Source organism: Colias croceus, chromosome 20, assembly GCF_905220415.1.
Source record: "Colias croceus chromosome 20, ilColCroc2.1".
Taxonomy (NCBI): Eukaryota; Metazoa; Arthropoda; class Insecta; order Lepidoptera; family Pieridae; genus Colias; species Colias croceus.
Genome location: NC_059556.1, coordinates 3,821,974 through 3,845,363, shown reverse-complemented (window position 1 = coordinate 3,845,363; position 23,390 = coordinate 3,821,974). Strand labels below are relative to the sequence as shown.

At 32.9% G+C, this 23,390-nt stretch overlaps 1 protein-coding gene across 1 annotated transcript; it reads right to left on the bottom strand.

The window, feature by feature from the left end:
- Nucleotides 1-9,167: 9,167 nt before the first annotated feature.
- Nucleotides 9,168-20,414, bottom strand: LOC123700860. The gene is made up of 6 exons (XM_045648211.1): nucleotides 20,276-20,414; nucleotides 17,727-17,809; nucleotides 11,219-11,305; nucleotides 10,354-10,602; nucleotides 9,902-10,040; nucleotides 9,168-9,595 (listed from the first exon to the last, which is right to left on the bottom strand). Exons 2-6 carry the CDS (start codon nucleotides 17,802-17,804, stop codon nucleotides 9,396-9,398), a joined length of 753 nt encoding a protein of 250 aa, XP_045504167.1. The 5' UTR covers nucleotides 17,805-17,809; nucleotides 20,276-20,414; the 3' UTR covers nucleotides 9,168-9,395.
- Nucleotides 20,415-23,390: the final 2,976 nt, after the last annotated feature.

Below are 23,390 nucleotides of genomic sequence, written 5' to 3'. Positions count from 1 at the left end.
GATTAGTTTGTATATTCAGAAGAGAATAGTCTGCAGAATTATTACCTTGTAACCTGAGTGACTGCGTAGCTTATGAGCGGGGTTACATGGTGCTGATTTTCCAAATATTTTACTCTAGTTATGAAGAATACTTTGACTTTTATTGTTATATCAAATAATGTAGCGGACGATGTATTTATAACAATTTAATCTTAATTAAGTGTCGTTTAAATTTCAGCGATGGAATGTTTCTTGTTATCTAAGAGTCGGGTATCGCATAGAAAAGAAAAAACGACGTGTGGCACTCGGGGACTGCCGCGGTAAAGCTATTGTATGCTATGCCTTCAAGCCACATCTCCGCCCGTCGGAGTGGGGAGCGTGAGGTTTTTTCGTTCCGGAATTTCTCGATTCGGTCCCCGCGCTCAAGGCCCGCGATAGAAGCTATGCAAATACAGCACTCTATCTACAGCAGCACTATAAGTATTCGGAAAGGGAACTGCAGAAGTTCAACAATTTCCGCGAGTATTTTACCCACTTTCAGCAGATATGAGTCAGCGGAATGTAATACCACGCTTATCTTCTAATTTACGTCCAAAACAGTTTGGCGGACACAAATATACTCCGATCGTTGTAACAAAGACCAATTCCATTTCTTTGCGCTCTTTACGAAATGAACAATGCCAAAACTACCACGATAAAAAACTGTCGCGATATTGAATTACCATAATATATCTATGATGATATTTTTTCTTTTACGTCTATGTATTGGAGAATATTCTGCCGTGTTCCAATATCGTTTTCTACGTAGCAGTAATCATATATTTGACCTTTTTGATAAAAAGTATATAGGTGGTGGTATACTTTGTGGTAGTTCCATTTATTGGGCGAATTGGCAATAATATTTTTTTTCTGTATTATATTTCAATTACATAGTTTCAGTTCGTACCTTGTACGGCGTACCCATATCAATAGGGAGGTATTAATTTGTCAAAATAAATTTTATTAGACCAAAATTTGTATGTTTACAGTCATTATATTAGATATTACAGAAATTACAACACTGAACAGATTTTTTTGTTAAAATGTGCGACATTATTTTTTTAGTACGTACATTCTTACATAATTATTTATCAATGCCTACAAAAGTAAATACGATCAAGTTATGTTAACTAAAGATCGTGATAATAATTGTCTTCCTAAAACATAATTGAGCAGTTTATAAAGTGTTATGTTATTTAAAACAATTTTGACGACAATTTGAGTTAAAATCAAGTCGTTGGTAACCTTTCTTCGCTTTACGCTCGAGGAAACCCAATTACCCCAGTTATTAAATAAATTCTTACTATCCTGATTAAATCGGCAATCCTTTGAAATGAAGTAAAAATACGGTAAGTGAAACCACGACAACAAACTCACGTCTGAAAGGTATTTAATTAATGGAGCCCACAGTGAAATGAAATTCTTTCTTTTCAAATGAAAAGTATAAGAGAAAAAGTAAGAAAAAGATAATAGTTTGTTCAGTGGAGATGCGGATATCCGAGACTTGAGTTATCTACAATTTTCTTTGGTTATCTTTAAACTATTGAAGTATTCCTGTTAATTGCGTTGATTCGGATTTATGGTGCATCCTGTTGTTTGCTAGGATTCGAAGTATTATTTTGTTTTTCTGCCAGGAGTATTCTATAAATATAATATATTTACTGTGCCTACAAATATTTAAAAAGAAAAGAGAGAAAAACTTGCATAGTTACCGTTCCCGTGGGATTTCCGGGATAAAACCTATCCTATGTGTTAATCCAAGTTACTAAATTTCATTGTAATCGGTTCAGTAGTATTTGCGAGAAAGAGTCACAAACTCACACACACCCTCACAAACTTTCGCATTTATAATATTAGTAGGATAGGATTATATTATAGTAGAATAAAAACAAAAAAATTCCTACTACAAGTTTTTACCATAAATTGCTTTATTCCATGTCCTAGTGTCATTCTCACGACTAAAACAAATCTATTGTAACCACTCACTTAAAAACACTTATATTATAATATGATAATAAAATAATTCCCTAAAATTACATTTGGTACTCTTGGTTTAATGCTCTAAGGTCAACATAGCGACAGTTGCGGAAAATTGGCATTGCAAACATAATATAAACGATTCTGTACTAAAAAGAAGTTATTTGCCACACGTGACTTTTCTGTAGGAATTAGGAAAAATATGCTCACGAAGATAGGATTTTTTGATTAGGGGACTTTTATTAAAAATAAGTAAGAATATAAATAGTAATCTTTTTTGCTAAATAGTTTCTTTATTAGAAATCTCTGGATGCTCGTTCTTTAGGTATTTGTTAAAATATCGCTTAGCTACAAATACAACAAAAGGTATACCGTATATATAATATTATGCAGATAATAAGTAGGTATACAAGTATACAAATAGGTACTACAAACCAACTTAATTTTATGAATATGTATTAAATAAGGCGTAATGTTTGGGGCGGCCCAAATAAAAAAATAATAACGCAAACAGCTATACGATACCTTGGTCCTTGATACTTTTCAAAACCCCTCAGTGAATACTTACATCTATGCATTTTCTCGTGTTAAAGTATCAGGTAAATATTTACTTAAAAACTACAGAATATTCAACACGAAATGCATCTGATGTTTACTTCCGAGTTATAAGTTTCATGGAGATTAGTGAGGAAACTTTGGAATTTGCCACTTTAACACATTGAGTGGCGAATGCCAAGGATTTTTCAAATCTTCTCCGTCGTATTTATAGACAGCGCTTTAGTTTTAAATTTAGTAATATTTATTTATTTATAAGTAAATCATTATTTTATGATTAGGTACATTGTTAGATACAAACATATTTGTTTGTATTGTATAAATCTCTTGCAGTGATAAGTTTTTAAAATGCAAATTTATTGCAAATACTATACAGGACCAATGTATAAAATTTGATAGGTAATAATATTATATAAACTATAAAGAATAACATACGCATAAATAAGCTACTTTCACTCAACCATAAGTAGGCTACTTTTACTCACCACGCGATTATATATTAATTTATGAAATTATAGGAGCTCTATACAGGGTTACTTGTAAAACACCAGCAACCTCGCAGGACAAGATAGCTAACATCATTAGTAACAACATTTGTTCTACGACTTTTGATAATTTGTTAGATTTTATTTTCATACAAAAATAAATATTCATTTCATTTTCCATCTGAATATTATAAACTCTACGCGCATCATTAAAAATACGTAAACAAGAAGCGAACGAGAGGGGGAAGGGGGCGTCGCGTCGTCCTTTCGATGAATAGAAAACATAGACTTACAAATGTTAGGAGAGTACAATAAAAGCTTAAAAAATCATTTAAAAATAATTTATTGCGTTATGCCAAAAGTCGTAGAACAAATGTTGTTACTTATGATGTTAGCTATCTTGTCCTGCGAGGTTGCTGGTGTTTTACAAGTAACCCGTATAAATGGTTTAACCAGTTTATTCTTCCGAATTATCATCCTCATAACCAGACTAGATACATACTCGCATAAACGAGTGACAAAACTATTTTTTTCTAGTAAAATATATTCTTCAACGTCAAGACTATAACTACAAAGTTTTCTATCAGATCCCCGAGTGTCCATTAATAACACATGGCGCTGAGCTGATATTAAACTTCAGTTCAAGTGAAAAATGAAGCAAGAAGACTACATGCTGTGATTTAGACATATCTTCGTTTACTGGGGGTAATTCACGCGAAACAAGGCTGTATCACACTGAGAAGTGCGCTATTTTATATATTTTGTGTTAATCTGTGTTTTTTTTTGTAATGTAGTTTAGAAATAGGTTTTAATCTGTGTTTGTGCCTTTTTTGTCATTGTAGTTTCATCAGTACATAATTATATATTTTAAATGTTTCTTACCTACTTATGACACATTTTCGGTTATGTACTAGCTACTTACAATTACATAATTATTTCTATTCGATATCAAAATAATTACTTTCATTAATCAATGGTCTATAATTATTTTCTTTGTAGATAGATATCAGTTGCGAGAGAACTAAAGCTATACAAATTGTAGACGCACCTTTATGTAAAAAAAGTCTGACTGAAAGACTGCTAAAGTTGTGATTGTCACAGCAAAATAAATTAAACCATAATAGTATTCAATTTAACACGTTGCACGCTTTACGACCCACCGGTGAGCCCAGCTTACTTTTCCATTCGAGCCAAGCCGTAATCAGATAATCGGTAATTTTCATCAACTTAAAATTTTAATCCCAATGTTCATAAAATTAAGTAATTCGTATGATAAATCAAAACTAGCGACTTTTACCGTCTAGTTTTTAAGATATTGTAAAAGGCTCACGGGTGAGTCCCGTGGCCTCATGCAAAGGATTTTGTATTTTCCGTTGGCGGGGGGCCGCGGGGTCACCGCACGGCCCACGGAGCCGCACGCTACGTCGAGTAGTGAGGATCGGTTACGCTTTTTTCTTCAAAACCGGCCAAGTGCGAGTCGGACTCGCGCATCGAGGGTTCCGTAAAATTTAAGGTTTTCGGAATTTTTCCTTTATGTGTGCTATAAAACGTTGCTTCATGCCAAATTTCAAGATTCTAGGTCGACTGGAAGTACCCTTTAGGTTTTGATTCCCTTGCGAGTACTTGCGAGTTTCAAAATATGCAGCTTAAATTGCTGTTTCTTTTGATTGCGTTGACATAGAAGTTTGATTTTGTTACAGCTTAAAGGTATTATAGACCTGAGTATTTGGTATGAATTTCAATTTAATACCTCTACGCGTTTATGAGGAAATGGGTAGTAAGTTTAAAATTATTAAAAAAATATATTATGTGATGTAACTAAAAATTTATGGTTTTCGTAATTTTTCCTTTATCTATGCTATAAGACGCTGCTTCGTACCAAATTTCAAGATTCTAAGTTCACGGGAAGCACCCTGTAGGTTTTGATTCCCTTGCAAGCGTCGAAAATTTGCGGCATAAACGGCTGTATCTTTTGATTGCGTTGGCTTAGAAGTTTGATTTTTTCACAGCTTCAAGTCCCTTGTGACTTGAGTAGACCTGAGTAATTGATATAAATTTCAGCTTCATACCTCCACGCGTTCCTGAGAAAAAGGGTCTTGACAGACGGACGGACAGACAACAAAGTGATCCTATAAGGGTTCCGTTTTTTCCTTTTGAGGTACGGAATCCTAAAAATGGATGATTTTGATGATTTTGAACTAACTCAAGAGGAGCTAACGCAGTTAGAAAGCATCGCAAACAACAACAACCCTAGCATTCTTACAAAAACCCGGATAAAACTAGTAAGTTTCCATCGGATTTGAAAACCACGCAGTCCGTACCGGCTACTGGGCCTCGCGACTCACTTCCATACGCGTTTTGTTTCATAGCTGCAGTCTGTGGCTTGTGGGAAGCGTTTACGTTGGACCTGTCACGCGGCTCACGGGTGACCACCATGGCTCGAATGGTCCGGTATGATAAGGCTCACCGATGAGCCTTGTGGCCTGAATGGAAATACTCGATTTTTCTTAAAGCGTTTAACGTGTTAAGGTAGGTTTCAACCGTGCAGGTGGAATATCTAAAGACCAGTCGTTTAGTGAAGACGCAAGGTTCCGACTCCTTCGCACTAATTTGCATTCTTGCAAAGATTGAAATGTAGATACTGCGTTGAATTAATATAAACCTAGCTAGAGTATATACTTATACATGTATGAGATAGATATGTCTAAAGTTAAATATAGTTTAGCTTCGTAAATTGCTTTGTCTATGGTTACATTACGGAGTTCGAATAGCATAAATTATTATTTAGTGCACTGTGCAGGGATATTTTTAAATAAGTAAAAAATATCTACTTATTTTTTTTCATACCAATTTAATTAAATATTCAAATTAGGGAGGTACACGCTGTACTTTATGATTATACTCTTAATAAAAAAATATTGTTAACGTATAATGTTTTTTTGGGTAATCAATAATCACTTAGCACAATAAAGGTAAATAATATTATGTTGCGACAAGGATACGACTAACCTTCATAAAACCAAATTCCATACAAAAAAAAAAATACTGTAAATATTAATATTTCAAGAAACTTCATAACTTTTAGTCTTTGCCCCACGTCGGTGTACTTAATTAAAAGCTCACGAATAAGTGGCCACTTAATTGTATTAAATCGAGCGATACTGTAGACTGTAGAGGGTGTCCTAAATCATTGTTCTTGTACGTGGGTAGTTGGAAATGACCAATGGGTAATAAAATGTAAGTTACGAGCTTAATATTTGATATTATAGCTTATATTATGTGTGATGACTTAATTAGTGTGAGATAGTATTAATAATTTAATATGGAACTTGGATGAGTGTAATAACATATTAGGTAAGTGAGGGTAGGCTTTGAAGTGTTATTTCATTCATGCTTCAGAGACAGATATTATTGCAACAGATAACTAAACAGTTACTACGTTAGTAGTATTTGTTTGCATTTTCGTTTGTTTCTTCTTGTCCTTATAAGTAATGCAATTTAAATTTAATTTAAATTTAGGGGAAATTTTGTGCTTTACTAGAAACGTAATTCATGATCATAATGTAGTAATCTATCGCTTATAAAAAATAAAACACGCATAACTAAAACTACATTCAAAATAAGGCTCCATTGACAATGCCGGAATATGACGAGAATTAAATGAATATTCTTTTAAATATCGTGTTGTTTTACACAACAGAATCCGAATTTAAATATAAAGCGAGGCAAGATGTCGCAGCCTGTAATCAACAGGCTTCATAGCTTGGGTTACAAATTAATAGCCACGTTGTTACTTTGATACAAACCGATTTTAAATCTCCATTAATCCATGAATAACTAACTTTACGGAAAATAAAGGGACATTGATGTCCTGTTAAGCGATTCATTGATTGACTTAACTTCTTTAAAGATTTGAATTATGAATTAAAGATGAAACAATATGAATTTTACCTACCATTATTCTCGTTATGTAATAATTAATTATATAAAATACGATGATTATTTGAAATACTGACGGTTAAATTACCTATAAATTAACAGATTTTCTAAATTAGTGAATGTCTGTATCACACTATGTTAATTATAATATTTTCTCTCTGTATTAACTATTATAATATTTTTTTTTTGTTATATTAATTGACAGATAAGGTAGCACATGCCCCTTGACAAAGATATTTTCTAAGTTGAATCGCAACTTGAAGATTCATGATTAATTCTTAACCACTATACAAGAACACTTTATTCATTCCCCGATCGCATATTATTCCAAAATTGGCCCATAAAGCTCATATAAAGTGCCCCACGTGTCACCAAGGAAATGTTTTAAGTAATCTGCCTCATGTCGCATTTTCGAAACGTTAGCAGTATAAAATATCTTTGAAATAAATTTACCAAATATTTTATCATGAACCGTCTTGACCTTATTGAAAACTGACGTATTTTAAGAGCTTTTCACCGATTCCCTTTACAGCGTAGCGGGCACCTACAAATTGCCTCGCTATTTCACACAAACAGCAAACATAATCCGCAACTAGTATTTATTCTTAGCCTCTATATTTAATGCCTTGCTCGGAAAATATCTAGAGATTTTCCTCAGATGATTTCCTGTTTACGACGTAGGATTTAAAAGGCGAGGGCTACATTTTTAAAATAATAAAGATTCGCGAGAAAATAAATGTCTCTCGGATTACGGGATTTGGTTGTCTTCATAACGCTATGATCCTTGTGGGGGCAGATAATAAATGATATCTGGGGTCACAGATGTGGATCTTGATTAAGGTTTTTAAAAATTAAAGTAAAGTTGATTAAACGTTTGGAACAGCAAATGACATGAACCAAACTTTATTACTCGTAGCTTATTAAATTTGAAAAATTTACGACTCTATGTACCTATAATGCCTCCTTGGTACAGTGGTTGACGCGTGAGCGCAGAACAGAGGGCTGCTGGGTTAAGAAAAAAATGTCTCGGTCTGGCAGGACACAGAAGGCTGATCACCTACTTTTCCCTGAATAAAATCGATCAGTGAAACAGATGTACAATGCATCTGCCCCTTACCCCCCCTAGAGGACTTTAGGTACACGACTCTATGGAAAAATCGACTATGCAGACTCGATGGCGATGCCTCGTTAATGCAGCGTGGCGTCCTAAATCTTGACCACGAAGACAATTCACTATCGTGAGTGTAAGAACTCCACAATATTTTTTCACCTTCTCCGTTTGACTTTTTCAGACTACAATAAATCTTGTTCTTTTAACAAAATTATACATTTATGAAGTCCGTCTATTAAATAGTTAGAATAAGTCAGATATAGATGTATCCAATCTCCATAGATTAAAACGTGGATGCATTACAATAAAACTCTATACCGCTCTATCACTCTTTATTTTGTCTAATATTAATCTCTCGATACCAATTAATATAGGGAATTCGAAATGGCGATAATCCGTACCGAAAAAATAAAATTCAAGTAAGTTATTTTATTAAATAATTAAATACTTAACTTACTTGAAATTTTCGTAATCTTTTGTTACAATTTAGATTTTGTTTTAATCTTGTGTTAGTTTTAATTTGGAGTAGCCAAATTTTTTCTCAAGTGTGTTTAATATCAAGTTTAAAGTTCAATATTAGAATATATTTTGGAAATTTTACAAATCTGACCGCACACAAACTGTGTTAAAATGCACAGTAAAATTAATAAAGAGCATCACAGGTATTACTGTTCACCACAACCTGCTAAGGACTTTGGAAACTCTCCAAATACAATAATGATCAAAATAACACCACTCATACATTTTACAGCGAACGATTTTCGTATCTATTGCTTTCACTTTACTGAACAATTTCCAATGAAGCTTTTATTATTTCAGCCTCACAGTCGTGATCTGTTATTATAGTATTAAACAGATTATGCCGGTGAAATGTATTAACAAGGTGTTTTAGGTTTTAAAAATAATCTTGGAATGGAAAAATGTAATTACATTTTTTTTGCAAAAGTCGAGGTTTAATGTTCCAATTTAATTTCATAAAAAAAGTTGATTTCTTTGACAAGTTATTACAATTTTTATGCAGTTTACTTGTTTTCATTTTTAAATCTAAAGAGAATAAATTAAATAAGAAACTTTATTATAAGTAAGTGTCCATTTATTTGAGATTACAAATCTTCGTTTTAACAATTAAAAACTAAAAATACTTAAAATATACCATACTAATCCGTTTCGACTATAAATATAATATAATTTACTTACAAGAAAATTTCAACACAATTTCCAAATTTTCATGTCAAGACGGTATATAATAAAAAAAATAAAAAGAATAGGAATCAAAATTTAAATTCGTAAAATACACCCATAGACTAAAATTATGTAGTAGCAACATTTGTATTGTCTTTGCCCTGTTCTACTGTCACTATGGCTTCTTTCTTTTCTTCTATCTGTGGTTTCCCTCCATTAATTAGACACTCGACGTAAGATGGCGGCTGATCCATGATAAGCTGCGCTCTTTCGATCATCAATTGTTTTATATACTTGTGGATTATAAACAGGAATATAGTTGCAACGCCTGTGGAATAAGTTGATGTTTTTATAAATTTTGTAGCTGGGCCAATTAATAAATTGAGTGTTTTAAAACAAATTGGATTATGTCAGCGGTTTATCTGTTTTGAATACTTAATTTTTTTTTGCATAAAAATTATAATCAGTTGTAACCTATAAGATAATGCATAAAAAAAAATATTTAATTTAATAGCATTCAAATTCTTTTTAAATGAGATTTTTAAAAGAATATATAAAGATTTTTTGTACGCAAGAAATTAATTAATTTATTCTAGAAGACTTTTTATTGATGAAGTGAAGTTAAATAACTTACAAACATCCATCAGTTTGATGAACCAGTAGCCTTCCACAGTGAAGTCATCGCGGTCGGGTTGGTACGCTATGTATAGCATTTGTAGAACCAACTTCAGGACGGATAGACCGTAGAACATTCGCATGGGTTCTGGATCTTTCTGTGAATTTTTATTGATTTTTTTAAATTGTTATTTTCATGTTTAAAACACAGGTCAATAATAAAAAGACTAATTTCAGAATAGGCTAATAGTAATTAATGCTAAAATTGTTACTGTAGATATTTTTTCATAAAATTTTGTCAAATTAGAATCACAGGCAGAAAAGTGTTTGTGACCGATCGCATCTGAAACTGCTAGACCGATTCTTATTAAACTTTTCGTGAATATTTGATTTGTCTGACATTATGTAAGTATTTATAGTGTCTTGGCAGAACAACGTTCATATTGTATTATGAATAGAATATTAGCATACCTTATGCACAGCAGCAACGAATGACAGAACGAATCTGAACCATATTGCGTTGATCAAAAAGTTCAAAATATCAATGAGATAGACATGCAGCATCCCAGGGTAGCACCGGGGTTGTCCAGGCATCGGAAAGTAGTCAATATTAGGGTCACTGTATGAACGCAGTATTAGCGGGAAGGGATAGAAACCATGAGTTCCTAGATTGAGCACCAGAAGCACTGGTTCAAGCCATGGCCAGTCTGTTAGACGGAGCTAAAAAAACAATTGAAGACTTGTTACATTAAGTTACATGTATAACTAGCTTTCCACCCGCGGCTTCTCCCGCGCAGTCAAAGAAAAACCCGCATAGTTCCCGTTTCCGGGGGATTTCTGGGATAAAAAGCCTATGTCCTTTCTCGGGTATCAAAATACCTCTATACCAAATTTCATGCAAATTGGTTCAGTAGTTAAGGCGTGATTGAGTAACAGACAGACAGACAGAGTTACTTTCGCATTTATAATATTAGTATGGATTTAAATATTTATTTTGCTATGAATTAACTTGGTCCACGAAGTGTATTGTGTTTTTACGAGAACTGATAATATTTTTACAGAAAAATAAATTTCTCTAATTTATTTTTGACATATGCGTTTTAATTTCCTCAAATATATCATAGATTATTTTGCAACAATACATCTTAGATTACAACAATACATTTTAAAGATTGTTCGAACCTATAATATTTTAAAATTTAAGAGCAAACAAATAATAAACTTAACATAAGCGTGTAATCGGCCCACTTTAATCTAAAATAAGAAAAAGTCCATTCGTACAACGAATTGTAAAACTGAACCATTAAAACGACCATGTTTTCATTTGTAAACTTACACTATCTTTGTCAACGTCGCATTGGAAACCCTTGGTAACAATGGCGACTACGAGGAGGTGACATCCGATGTCCACGATGCTTGCGATCTGTAAAATATTGTCGATTAGCATTGGGAAATATTTCTATTCTGATTACTATGTAATTATTAGATTTGTTAGTCTTTTGACTACTTAGATTTGTTGTAACTAGATGTTTCCATCAACTTAAACAAACATTTATTAATTCAATTAGACTTCTAGAAGCACTTTTGAATCGTCATTAGGAGCATAGTTTTAACATCTACCACCAATTCGGAATGCTGTTACTACGGGGAAAAACCGGCAAGAAACTCACTATCAATAATTTTACATATTTTGCCAAAGAATTCATATAATTATATATGATAGGAACATCTAGCGGAGTACTGTGGATGTTCTCTGCCTGATTGCTGTAAGTCATTGGTTTTAACGGTAGACGAGTAGAAAAAACAAGTATTTCTATAGAATATTTTTTATTCTAGTTCTTAAACTACAGCACTGCCAAGTAACATGAAAAACCGTTCAGTTTTATGTGAAATACTAAGAAATGGCCGCTCTTCCATGCTCAGAAAGATTCACGTTTAATACGATTAGGATAAAATAAGTTAATGAGTCTACGTTGTTAAAGGACATAATATCGATGCTTTACAGCCAATAAAGGATAACCGCCACCTATAAAATTGTTCATGAGAGTGGTTTAAAGTGAAAAATATAAAAAAAAAATTCATAAAAAAAATTGTATAGACCCCAAAAAGCTGGAGATGTATACAATATAGCATTGAATTTAGTACTTATTAAATGACGTTTTTATTTTTCCATTATATAGCGCAAAATACAATTTACTGTCGCTTATCCTCAAATGGTTTTTATTTTGTAAACAGGAAAAAGGGCATAAGTGTAAATACTTGAATTTTTTGCTTGAGCATAAATGACGTAATTCTAATTTAAATGTTATATACATCGAAGAAAAATGTCACAAGCAAAAGTTTTAGGGAAAAAATATAGATAAATACTGCCTAAGGAGCTACCGAATAAAAATTAACAGTATGCAAAACTGTATAAAGTTAAATTTTTTAACGGAAATATTTTGCATAAGATACTGAAACTTGCTTTGCCCCAAATTTTGCTTTAGGGATGTAAATAATTAGAAGACATCAATATTTATCAAATCAGTCTTTATTTGACGTATTAATAGCACATAACATAAGCATCACAAAATCAAAAACAAAATAAAAAAGCATCTCCGACGAATGGCTCTTACATAGCCGAGCTCAAATTAACTTAAAAATAACAAAGGTATTTTTTTTTTTATGTCAGAGCAAGCAAAGGAGCAGGTGGGCCACCTGATGTTAAGTGGTCACCACCGCCCATAAACACTTGTAACACAATGAGTGTTACAGGTGCTTTGCCGGCCTTTAATGTACAAATAAGCTCTTTTCTTGAAGGCCCCAATGTCGTAGTTGTTCGGGAACACCGCATAGGTGGCAGATCGTTCCACAGTTTCACCGTACGCGGAAGGAAGTTACGGGTAAAGCGGACAGTGGTGGAGCGCCAACCATCCAGATGGTGCGGATGGAACTGGTTTTTACGGCGTGTGGTCCGGTGGTGGAACTGTGCGGCTGGTATAAGGTGGAACAATTCCTCAGAGCACTCCCCGTAGTAGATTCTGTACAGTATACAGAGAGACGCAACGTCTCTCCGCACTGACAGTGGATCGAGCCTATTGGAAAGCCTGCGGTCATCGACAATTCGAGCTGCTCGACGTTGGATGCGGTCAAGTGGAAGGAGTTGATACTGTGGGGCTCCGGCCCAGAGATGAGAACAGTACTCCATATGCGGTCGCACCTGAGCCTTGTACAGCTGAAGTCGGTGGGCCGGCTTGAAGTACTGTCTCGATCTACTGAGCACACCAAGTTTTTTCGAGGCTAATTTAGCTTTCGCTTCCAAATGACTGCGGAATTGAACGTCACTCGAGATTTCAACTCCGAGGATTCCGATTTTCGGCGATATACTAAGGGGAGTACTCTTAAACCGAGGTTCTACGACAAATGGGGTCTTTTTAGCGGTAAACGCGCAAACCTGTGTCTTTAGGGGATTGAACTCGACAAGATTAAGTTCGCCCCACTCCGAGACTTCTTGGAGAGAAGACTCGACTTCAGACACAAGTTTGTTTCGACTCACATTGAGGCTTTCCTTTGAGGTGTTTGCACGGCCGGGATAAAGAGCATACCCCGTACTGTCGTCTGCATAGCAATGAATGTTACTGATTTGTAACAAATCATTGATATGCAGAAGGAACAGTGTAGGAGATAGCACGCAGCCTTGTGGGACACCAGCGTTCACATGAAGAGGCTTAGAGCAAGAACCGTCGATAACGACCTTAATGCTCCTCTCTTCCAGGAAGCTGGCAACCCAATCGCATAACCTTGCAGGAAGTCCGAAAGATGGTAATTTCGCTAGAAGTGCCTTGATCGAAGGCTTTCGCTACATCCAAACTTACAGCCAATGCCTCCCCTTTACTCTCAACCGCCTTCGCCCATCTGTGAGTGAGGTACACCAAAAGATCACCAGTCGAGCAACCACTACGGAAACCGTATTGCCAGTCGCTTAACAACTGGTTCTCCTCCAGATACCTCATGAGCTGGCAGTTAATAATGGATTCCATTATTTTGGAGAGTAAAGAAGTGATGGCGATCGGTCTGTAGTTAGACGGATTTGAGCGATCGTCTTTTTTAGGGATTGGGTGGACAAGAGCAGTCTTCCACGAATTCGGGACAATGCCTTTGGCGTAAGAGAGCCGAAAAAGACGCGTTACAACCGGTGCCAACTCAGGAGCACATGTCCTAAGCACAATAGGGGAGACTCCATCCAGCCCAGTCGACTTATGGATGTCAAGGGAAAAGAGAGCGTTTCGAACGGCACGTTGTGTGAAGCGTATATCCGCCATTGAATGGTTGCACCGCGGGATGGTCGGCGGTGTCATTCCCCTGTCATCAAGAGTCGAGTTCCTAGCAAAGAGAGCGCCCAAGAGTTCGGCTTTCTCTTTAGCGGAATGGGCCAGAGAGTCTTCGTCCTTGTGCAAAGGTGGAAAGGATGAACGACAAAAGTTACCTTGGATGGCCTTGGCGAGGGACCAAAACGCCCTTGTTCCCGAAGGAAGTCGCGCTAGTCTATCGCCAAGTGCACTAATATAACTAGATTTTTTAAATAGAATTCAACGTTTTGTAATTTTTATGTATATTTAATTTTGTTCTGTGTAGGTATTTCTCATAGAAAACATTACAAAAATAAAAAAAAATAGAACTGCAACTTTAACAAACAAAGTTTTCTTAACATTAATTAAGATTAATGAAATCAGTCTTCTCATCGCGAAGCCGCTTGGGCTCGTAGGTTTGGGGAAACGATACCGATAACCACCATTCCAAACTGTTTTTAGACAGATAAACGACAAATAGGATGAAAACAAATTAGCATAAACGTATTTTTCATTTCTGCTATTTTATCCTAAGCGTCAAAATTTCTTCTGTTTCGGGGGGGAAAAAAAAGTATAAGCGACAAACTATTATTAAATATTTATAGGGACAAATGTAGTATCCGCCATTTAAGTGTTTAAAGACTAACCGGAAAAAAACTGCTAAACACCAAATTAAGTCTCAAAAATGTTGCCTTTCTATATCAAACGACAATTTTGTTTTTTGAAGGCACGAGCGTAAAGTACTAAATGAAATTTAACAAAAAATTACAGCGAAGCAAATTATCTTATACGCATATTTTTTTTATACTTGCCTTCAGGCAAAATGGCTTAACGTTAAAATATTAAAAATTTACAGGAAGCCCAAAAAGTATAAAGGTTGTTTGTATTGAAATATTTTTGATTAACTACCAAAATGCATTCCACACAAAAAAATCTGTCGTTTAAGACGAAGAAATTTGGCCTTAGTCTTTGATTTTACTACCGCCTAACCGACTTAAAGTTTAACCTAGAGATGTGTGAACTAGACCAAACGACGCAGAAAAAAAAGAGCAATTCAGCGGTATATATAAGTCCGTTCTCCAAAAAATGGCGCTTATCCCTTTTTGGCTGTAAGTCATCGATATGCATACTATGCGAAGATAAAACTTCAACAAATTTGTTTTGACGCGTATATAAATTCCATAATTTAGCTTAAAAAATAGCCTTTTTAAGAGTTCAAAATCCTTTTATTTTAAACTTCAAAGTCTGAAGTCTTCTAAGTTCTAGCAACCATTATTAATAAAATGTGAAGTTTTCCTTGTATGATTCATGTCTACTATTTTAATGGAATGCAATGAGCTATTATGAAGTCAATGCACTTATTGAATTGCATATAACATATTATCACATTAAAATTGCTAGGCTTTATTTTGCTAGTCTATCTTCTATATATATATATATTATATATCCTACCTAAAAATGAAACCCGTTTCGCGTTGTCACGGCATCACGCGTGAACGGGTGGACCGATTTCGATAATTCATTTTTTATTATGTTCCTTGAAGTACGAGGATGGTTCTTATGTAGAGAAAACGTAAACATGTACCGCGGGCGAAGCCGGGGCGGCCCGCTAGTATTTAATAATATTTATATGTATGGAGATTAATAAAAAAAATTCCGTATGATAGGTTATACGAGTAAATGGTAGGAGGAGTAAAATGGTAAAAAAATAAAATTTTTCGTATTTTAAAGTGAAACTTTTATTACATCGTCTCAAACTTTTTGGTCTGTGTAGACTGTAGCGCATGTCGCGTGACGTACGATAATTATCGTAAGTTTCACTTTTACCGTGGTTTCATAAAAACACACAACATTTTTTTCATAGTAGGTACAAAAATACGTAGCATGTTTCATAAAAATCTTTTCAACCAAGTTACCTAATTCTGTTTCTCTATACATATGTAATCATCGACTGTTGAACAAACAACTCAGAAAAAAATTAATGAATTATCACTGTAACTTCATAACAAACTTTTCATAAAACTCTCTAGCGATTATAATTTCAAATCCAACTCTTAATCCTGCATATTTTGTCACGAAAATACTTACAATTGCACCCATATCGTACGAATGAGGAAGATAAAAAAAATCTGTTGTCTTTTTCCATGCATGCGGGCTTACCAGTTAATTGCAAACGTTTGTTACAAGAGATTTTCGTATGCTAGATATGAAAAACTGTTTCCAGCTGTATTTTATGTGTTTTTGGTAAGTTTGTAAGACTTGTTTATTAGCTAAAGCCTTGAATGAAGAGAAGTTACTTTTATAGAAATTTCAGAAGATTATTGCAGATTATTATATACCTAGGTTATTTCGTAAATAAATGTACAGTTATAGAATATATAGGGCCGATTCATTTAATATTTATGTCACCTTTTCTATAAAAAAGTTGTATGCATTTATTGAATATATATGCAAAATATTTTAATTTATTAGTATAATTTTACATGCAACTTGATGTTAACCTTATAACCTATTAACTAATAATTAATTATTATTATCGGATATGTAAATGTTATCAGTGCATTTGAACTCTCTTATCTTGTGAAGAATTCCCTTCCTTCCCGAACAAATCTGTTTAGTAGGTAACAAACAGATTTGTTTTCAATAATTTATATAAACATGCATCATATTATTATGTTAAGGAAAGAATAGCGTTTTTATGAACTTACGTAAAAGCTCTCCAGTAAGTTTTGGACTCACTTTTTCCTTAAACGACGAAGGATTTTATCGCTATGTGAAACAGGTTTAAACCTTATACGTATTGCGTATTCATTAATTCATCGTAAAAGGTCAAACTCTTCAATATATTTTATATACAAACTGACACCCGAGAATTTATACCGTTAAAGCTCCTTAGAGCTTTAATTCATATAATATGTAACTCACATAACACAAATCCACTTTGGGTCAGATAATTTTATAATTCTATCTCATGTGTTATAAACATATTATTTTCTAGCAAAACAATTTGCCAATCCAAAAATAAGGGGTCAATCTATAGGGCCTTTAATATTTTTATAGTAATATAGTATCAATTATAATTTTGTATACGAATACTCGCTTCAATATTATTGACTTGTATGGATGACGTCACAGAGATACAATGTTTATGAGTCACGAGTTATTCAATAAACGTCACTATTTACTTTGTAGTTTCATTGACCTTCAGCAGTTTTGGCGGGGATTAACCCTGTAGGATTAATATTTGATGTTCCTTGCCGATTCTTCTCAGTGACAATCAATTCAGAAGATAATCTAAAACGTGCTGTTAATCATTTTTAAATAATTTGAGTAGGTTTGTTATTAACAAAAATTGCTTATCAATGTTGTGTACATATGTAATTACTAATTAGAGAGTACTACCTACCTACTATTATATAGTATTATATTATCTGTGGCACCAGGCACTATATTGCTGTATTAAAAAATAAAATGGGCTGTTAATAATGATAAATAATAAATAGGTATGTTACTTACCAAATTCATATATCCAATAATAAAGCATTTTATTCGAAGGCTGCTTCCACAACACCAGTCTCGCCTAGCTACCTGCATTTCGTCTGAAAGTATAACAAAAAAATAACATTATTAGCGTTAGCTACAATTAAGTATTCTGTTGTATTATCATACCATAAGTTAAAATGCTTTTAAAAGGAGACTCGTAGGTATGTCAATTTAAAAATAGGCGAACAGGAAAAACGGTCCAAAAGTTTTTAATAAAACATTTCAGATAATAATAATATTGGACTTGTTTATAATATCTATTTAATGAAACTAAATATTATTTAATAGGTAATCGGGCTGCTGATAATGTTTACATTATATTATGTACGTACATATTAATTATCGAATAGGTACATAAATTCATATTCTCAAGTAAATTCAGTCCTTGTAATTAATTTGATACCTAATATATATTATCAACATTATGTATCACAGAACATAATATATTTTATGTACCTATTCTCGAAGTTATCAGTGTAACGATGATGCGAACAATTCAGCCGATTAAATTCTATGGTGTTCTGAGACCTCGTTATTTTATACCTACGTATAAATGTATAACAACTTTATATGACTAGTTACACAATTAAAATACAACTTTATTACCATACAAAAGGGTTTATTATCAAATGTAAATGCGTTGTTACTTCGCGATAGATGCATTAATTGAAATTTTCTGCGGTTGTAATTATTTGAAAGTTGAAACCATTTTAAATTGATAGCTAGTGTAATCATTTGTTGTTATTTTCATTATTTTGTGAATCTATACTGTGTCTATACTATATATTTCTGTCTATTTCTGACATTTTTTGTATACCGAAACGTGAATGGGCGGTTAGGTACTAAGTTTTTGAAACCGCTTAGTATTATTTACAAACTCTGCAATAATAATGAGTGTGCTTATACTGTTTAATTAATAATTAATTATATCGATAGTGAAACTAATTATTTGTTGTTATTATTTAAAATAATTTTATATCACATTTTATTAGACTGAAATTCAAAATGGTCTGAAATCTGAGTAATGTTTTTATGCAGGTAGGTAGGTACTTAATTATTGCAAACAACAACTCAGAATTTGTAAATGTAAGTCAAATAGGTATGTAGGTATAACAAATTAAGAAACAATCAATTTAAAATCGAAGAATTAAAAAAACATAACCTACTTACCTACCTATTAGGATGAATAATAAATTATTATCGAAGAGGAAAGCTTGTTTACATTTTGTTTGTAATTTTAATTTCCTAAACAGTATGTACCACAGATCACAGAAACTCTATTTTCATTAGAAGAAAACACCGCACCATAGACATGCAACGTGTAACAATTACAAGGCTATTTGAGTTTTGCGAGCAAAAAACTAAAAACAGAACTTTAGTTTTGTAAGTAGGACATAGGTATGATTCATCGATTCTTATTTTCATTAAGAAATTCGCGTCCACATACGATTATCAAATTACTGATCCACAATGATCCCGAAATTACTTGAATCTTTTTAAAAGTTTGTAACACATCTTATTCCTGTATTTAGGAAATTGAATATAATTACTAAATACAGGAATATTTGTAACAACTTAACTATAAAATAATAGGAAAAATACGTATAGATACCTATACAGATTAAGTACCTACCTATCTACACATTCCAAGGTTTCATTTCTAATGTCTATACAACAAACGCAGGAAATCGTCATGTTTATTTATCAATCAAATTATGGGTGGCTCGGCTGTTATCACATACTCGATATAGTTCTGTGTACCTACCTACCTATACTAAAACAAAATAATATGTCAATGCGCATTTAAATTCACATCAAACGATTGCATGAGGAAAGTCTATAATTGAACAATTTATTATTTTTCTATTTTTCCTTCTGCATGATCTAATAACGTGCTCTACGCGTAATTTTTTTGCAATGCATTTTTTGTATACGTTTAATTAATACAGAAATAAAAATAAAACCTACCATTATACCTACTTACCTACTAGGTACATAGGTGAGGGACAAGTCTTAAAATTGAGCACCTTTTGTAGTAGGCATTAAAGTGTTATGAAATACAGGTAAAAATAATGTTGGAATCGTGCAAAACATTTCTATAAAGAGGTAGTCCCAGTTTCAAGTAATTATTTTATATGATACCTATTTAGGTTAAAAAGTTGCAATTTGCAATACACGTAGGTATAATACATAGTAGTTGCAAATTGCAATGACCGTGTTAGAATTAACGATCGCGCCAGAAATAATGACCTAACAATTACTATACCGCTTTCTAGACTTATTAATGCATCAATTTTAAAATAATATAAACTTAAATATGGTTTCAAATTACCACAAAGTACGTAGCATAGGTATTAACTCTTCCAAACGGAAATAATTTCTCTATACATTATAACATAACAACCACGGCACACTAATCGTAAAATGTATTTATCGAATCATTGATTGGAACCGCTAAAGTTTAGTAAAACACCTGAAGAATGATTACTAACGTATTCAAGAACAATTATATAAACACTTACCGGCTATTATAAGACAAATCCAGTTAAATTAAGGTTAAGAAACACAAAATATCACGAGAGAATTTCACCACAACACCAATGAATCACAATAATCAAACACGACTGCAGTACAGTGAATGCGCACACGCAGGCGTCTCGTAGTAACGTGCCGCGTGCATGTGTGCGTACGCCACAGAGCAGAACACCAGTAGAACAAACTTAAACAATTAGTTGTGTTGTTTCACGCGAAATTTGTCATGGTATTAAAAGCGTCACTTGTAATTATTAAAGTACGTGATCAGACAAAAACGTGAACAGCCTGAAATTTATGCTAATTTGCGTAAATATTTTGCTTTTGACTCATATTTAAAAGACGAAATGTTGTAGTTTATTAATTTAAAAGGAGGTAGAAATTACTATTTAACTTTCGTACACTACAATTTACTTGTATGGGTAGATGTGTAAATAATAAATTAATCGATCTTAAAATGTAGCATAAAGGACAACGTTAGAGATAATAATAACAAAATATATTAATGACAATTAGTAGGTACTAACTATTAGCTATAATATGCTAATAATTATTATTAATTAACTTATTATTGCATTAGTTAATTATAATTGAAATTGCAGTAAAACGACTTCGTTAACTGAAATACCTAGGCTGTGGCACATGCATTAATTACCTACTATATTTGTGAATGTGTGCGTTACATATTCTTGGATTATCCACAAGTCAAGGCGATTGATATAAGGAAAGTCAATCATTCATATTGTTTTAACTACATTCCTGCGTTTCCTTTATTAGTGTGATTCATAGCCTTTTAAAATGGCGCAATGGAAGTCGTAAAATGTAAAATACCCACGTATTTCATCTAACGCCATCTATTGGTGATTGTAGATCATTAAATAATATGTGTATGTTTGTAAACAAAATGTAACAAGTACGCAATATAGTACCTATACATACGTACCTACTAATAGTTTTTACAGTAATAATCCTCGATAATTCTGCTATCTAACACGGAAAGAATTTTTCAAATCGGACCAGGGGCCTTAGACCAGCGAGCATGTCCTTAGACAAAGTAACAATTACAAAACGATAACGAAGTTAGAAATCGCAAAAATGTATGGGATTGACATTAGATAGACCACGTGATCTAACGCGGCGTATGTCAATCCCATACATTTTTGCGATTTCTAACTTCGTTATCGTTTTGTAATTGTTACTTTGTCTAAGGCCCCTGTAGTTCCTGAGATTAGCGCGTTCAAACAAACAAACAAACTAACTCTTCAGCTTTATAATTTTTGTATAGATTTTGAGTCACATACAGATACATATTTGATATTACTATAACATAATAGGTATGTACTTATAGGTAAAAATAAAGCTATTATAAAACTGCCCGATATAAAAATGTATTTTATTATTGATTGCATTACCTACGGCTTCAAGACACGTGGTTCTTCCCACATAAATAATAACATAATATTGCCCTATAACCTCCCCTATCTTCCAATGATTTTCCCAGAGAGCCCCCGACAAACAAAAAGACGTGGGTACAAATTTTTTTTTAGTTGGTATGCATGGATATAATAATATGTAATTTGAGTATCTTGGCGCCTACAATCTGGATTTTAAATTAAGGTAAACGCAGGTATTAACGACCCCTCTAAGGCAATTTCAAAATCAACCATATTTTTTAAGTATACTGGTTCTTCTAAAGATTTATAATTTCATTTTATATGCTAGTGTTATGTATAAAAAATGTATTTATTGAAGCAAATACATTCTAATAAAGGATTATCTTGTAAAAAATAATTTACAATGTGACTTAGTCGATTGTTGCTATTACCGACCCATAAAAACGGCTGTGAAGCTATTAACGATTTTTATGCAGCTATTCCCGATCGTATGTGAGAGGAAGCCTTTTTCCAGCAATGGAATGTATAGAAGCTAGTGATGATGATGATTACCGATCTTAATAAAATGAAATAAAAATGCAAATATATTCGTATTTTTTAATTGTAGTTATTTTTAATAAAACAAATGAGTACTTTTTAGTAATAAACTAAATAATTATAAACTTTTAAATTAATCAACATAATACTATTAATGTATGTACAATATATATTAAATTAAGGATTTCAAACTCTAGGATATTTCGTTATGCTATTTGATTGATTGCTTCGGCGAGTTGTGTTTTACTGAATACTTTTCGCCGCTTTCGTGGCTCCATATTTCTGGAAAAAATATACCTAATTATATGTTTTATGTTAATTTAACCTAAAAATCTAAAAATATAATTTTTTTTAATTTTTTAAATTTAACCTAAAAATATAATTTTTAATAGGCACCTATAATTATGTCATAAAAGTAATAAAAATATATTTGCACGCTCAATTACGAGCAGAATGTTTAAGGATCAATATTATCTGTATATACAAACATCTTTATTCTACATTCTGCAAATAAAGCAATTTGAATTTGAATTTGTAGATGAGAAACTAAACAATCTATATTCGATCGGTAATAGCTTCCTATAGTTGCTATTGCCGACCCACATGGGTCGGTATTAAAGTATGTAAGTATAAACCTAATTATTGTATTACCGACCCATAAAAAAATGGTTATTTTAATTCATTTGATCATCAGACTATAAAATAGATTATAATTGATTAATGTCATACAAAATATGAACAAATGCATATTGTTTAAACAAAAAAAAACAATGATTTACTTCTGTAACTATTCGATAGGGATCCTCGAAAATATCATAACTTTGTATAAATTGACAACGCTAAAAGACACAACACTAGACAAAAAAGTTTAGTCGCTAATAGATTTTTATGAAGACTCATAGCTTAGATTTAAACTGGTCCATAAAACCACTTGTGTTAGTGTGATATAATAACATAAAAGAAAATAAAACAAAAAGTTACGTTGCTGCCATTGCCGACTTACGGGTCGTTGATACCTGCCGCGGCTTAAACTGGTGAAGCTAACACCGTCCCATTTTAATTTTAAGTTTTATCGTTTCAAATTACTTTTTATTAATAAAATGTTGTAAGAAATGAAAAGTTGACACTTAAATGCATTGACATTTATTAATATAAATTAAAGTATAGATGTCAT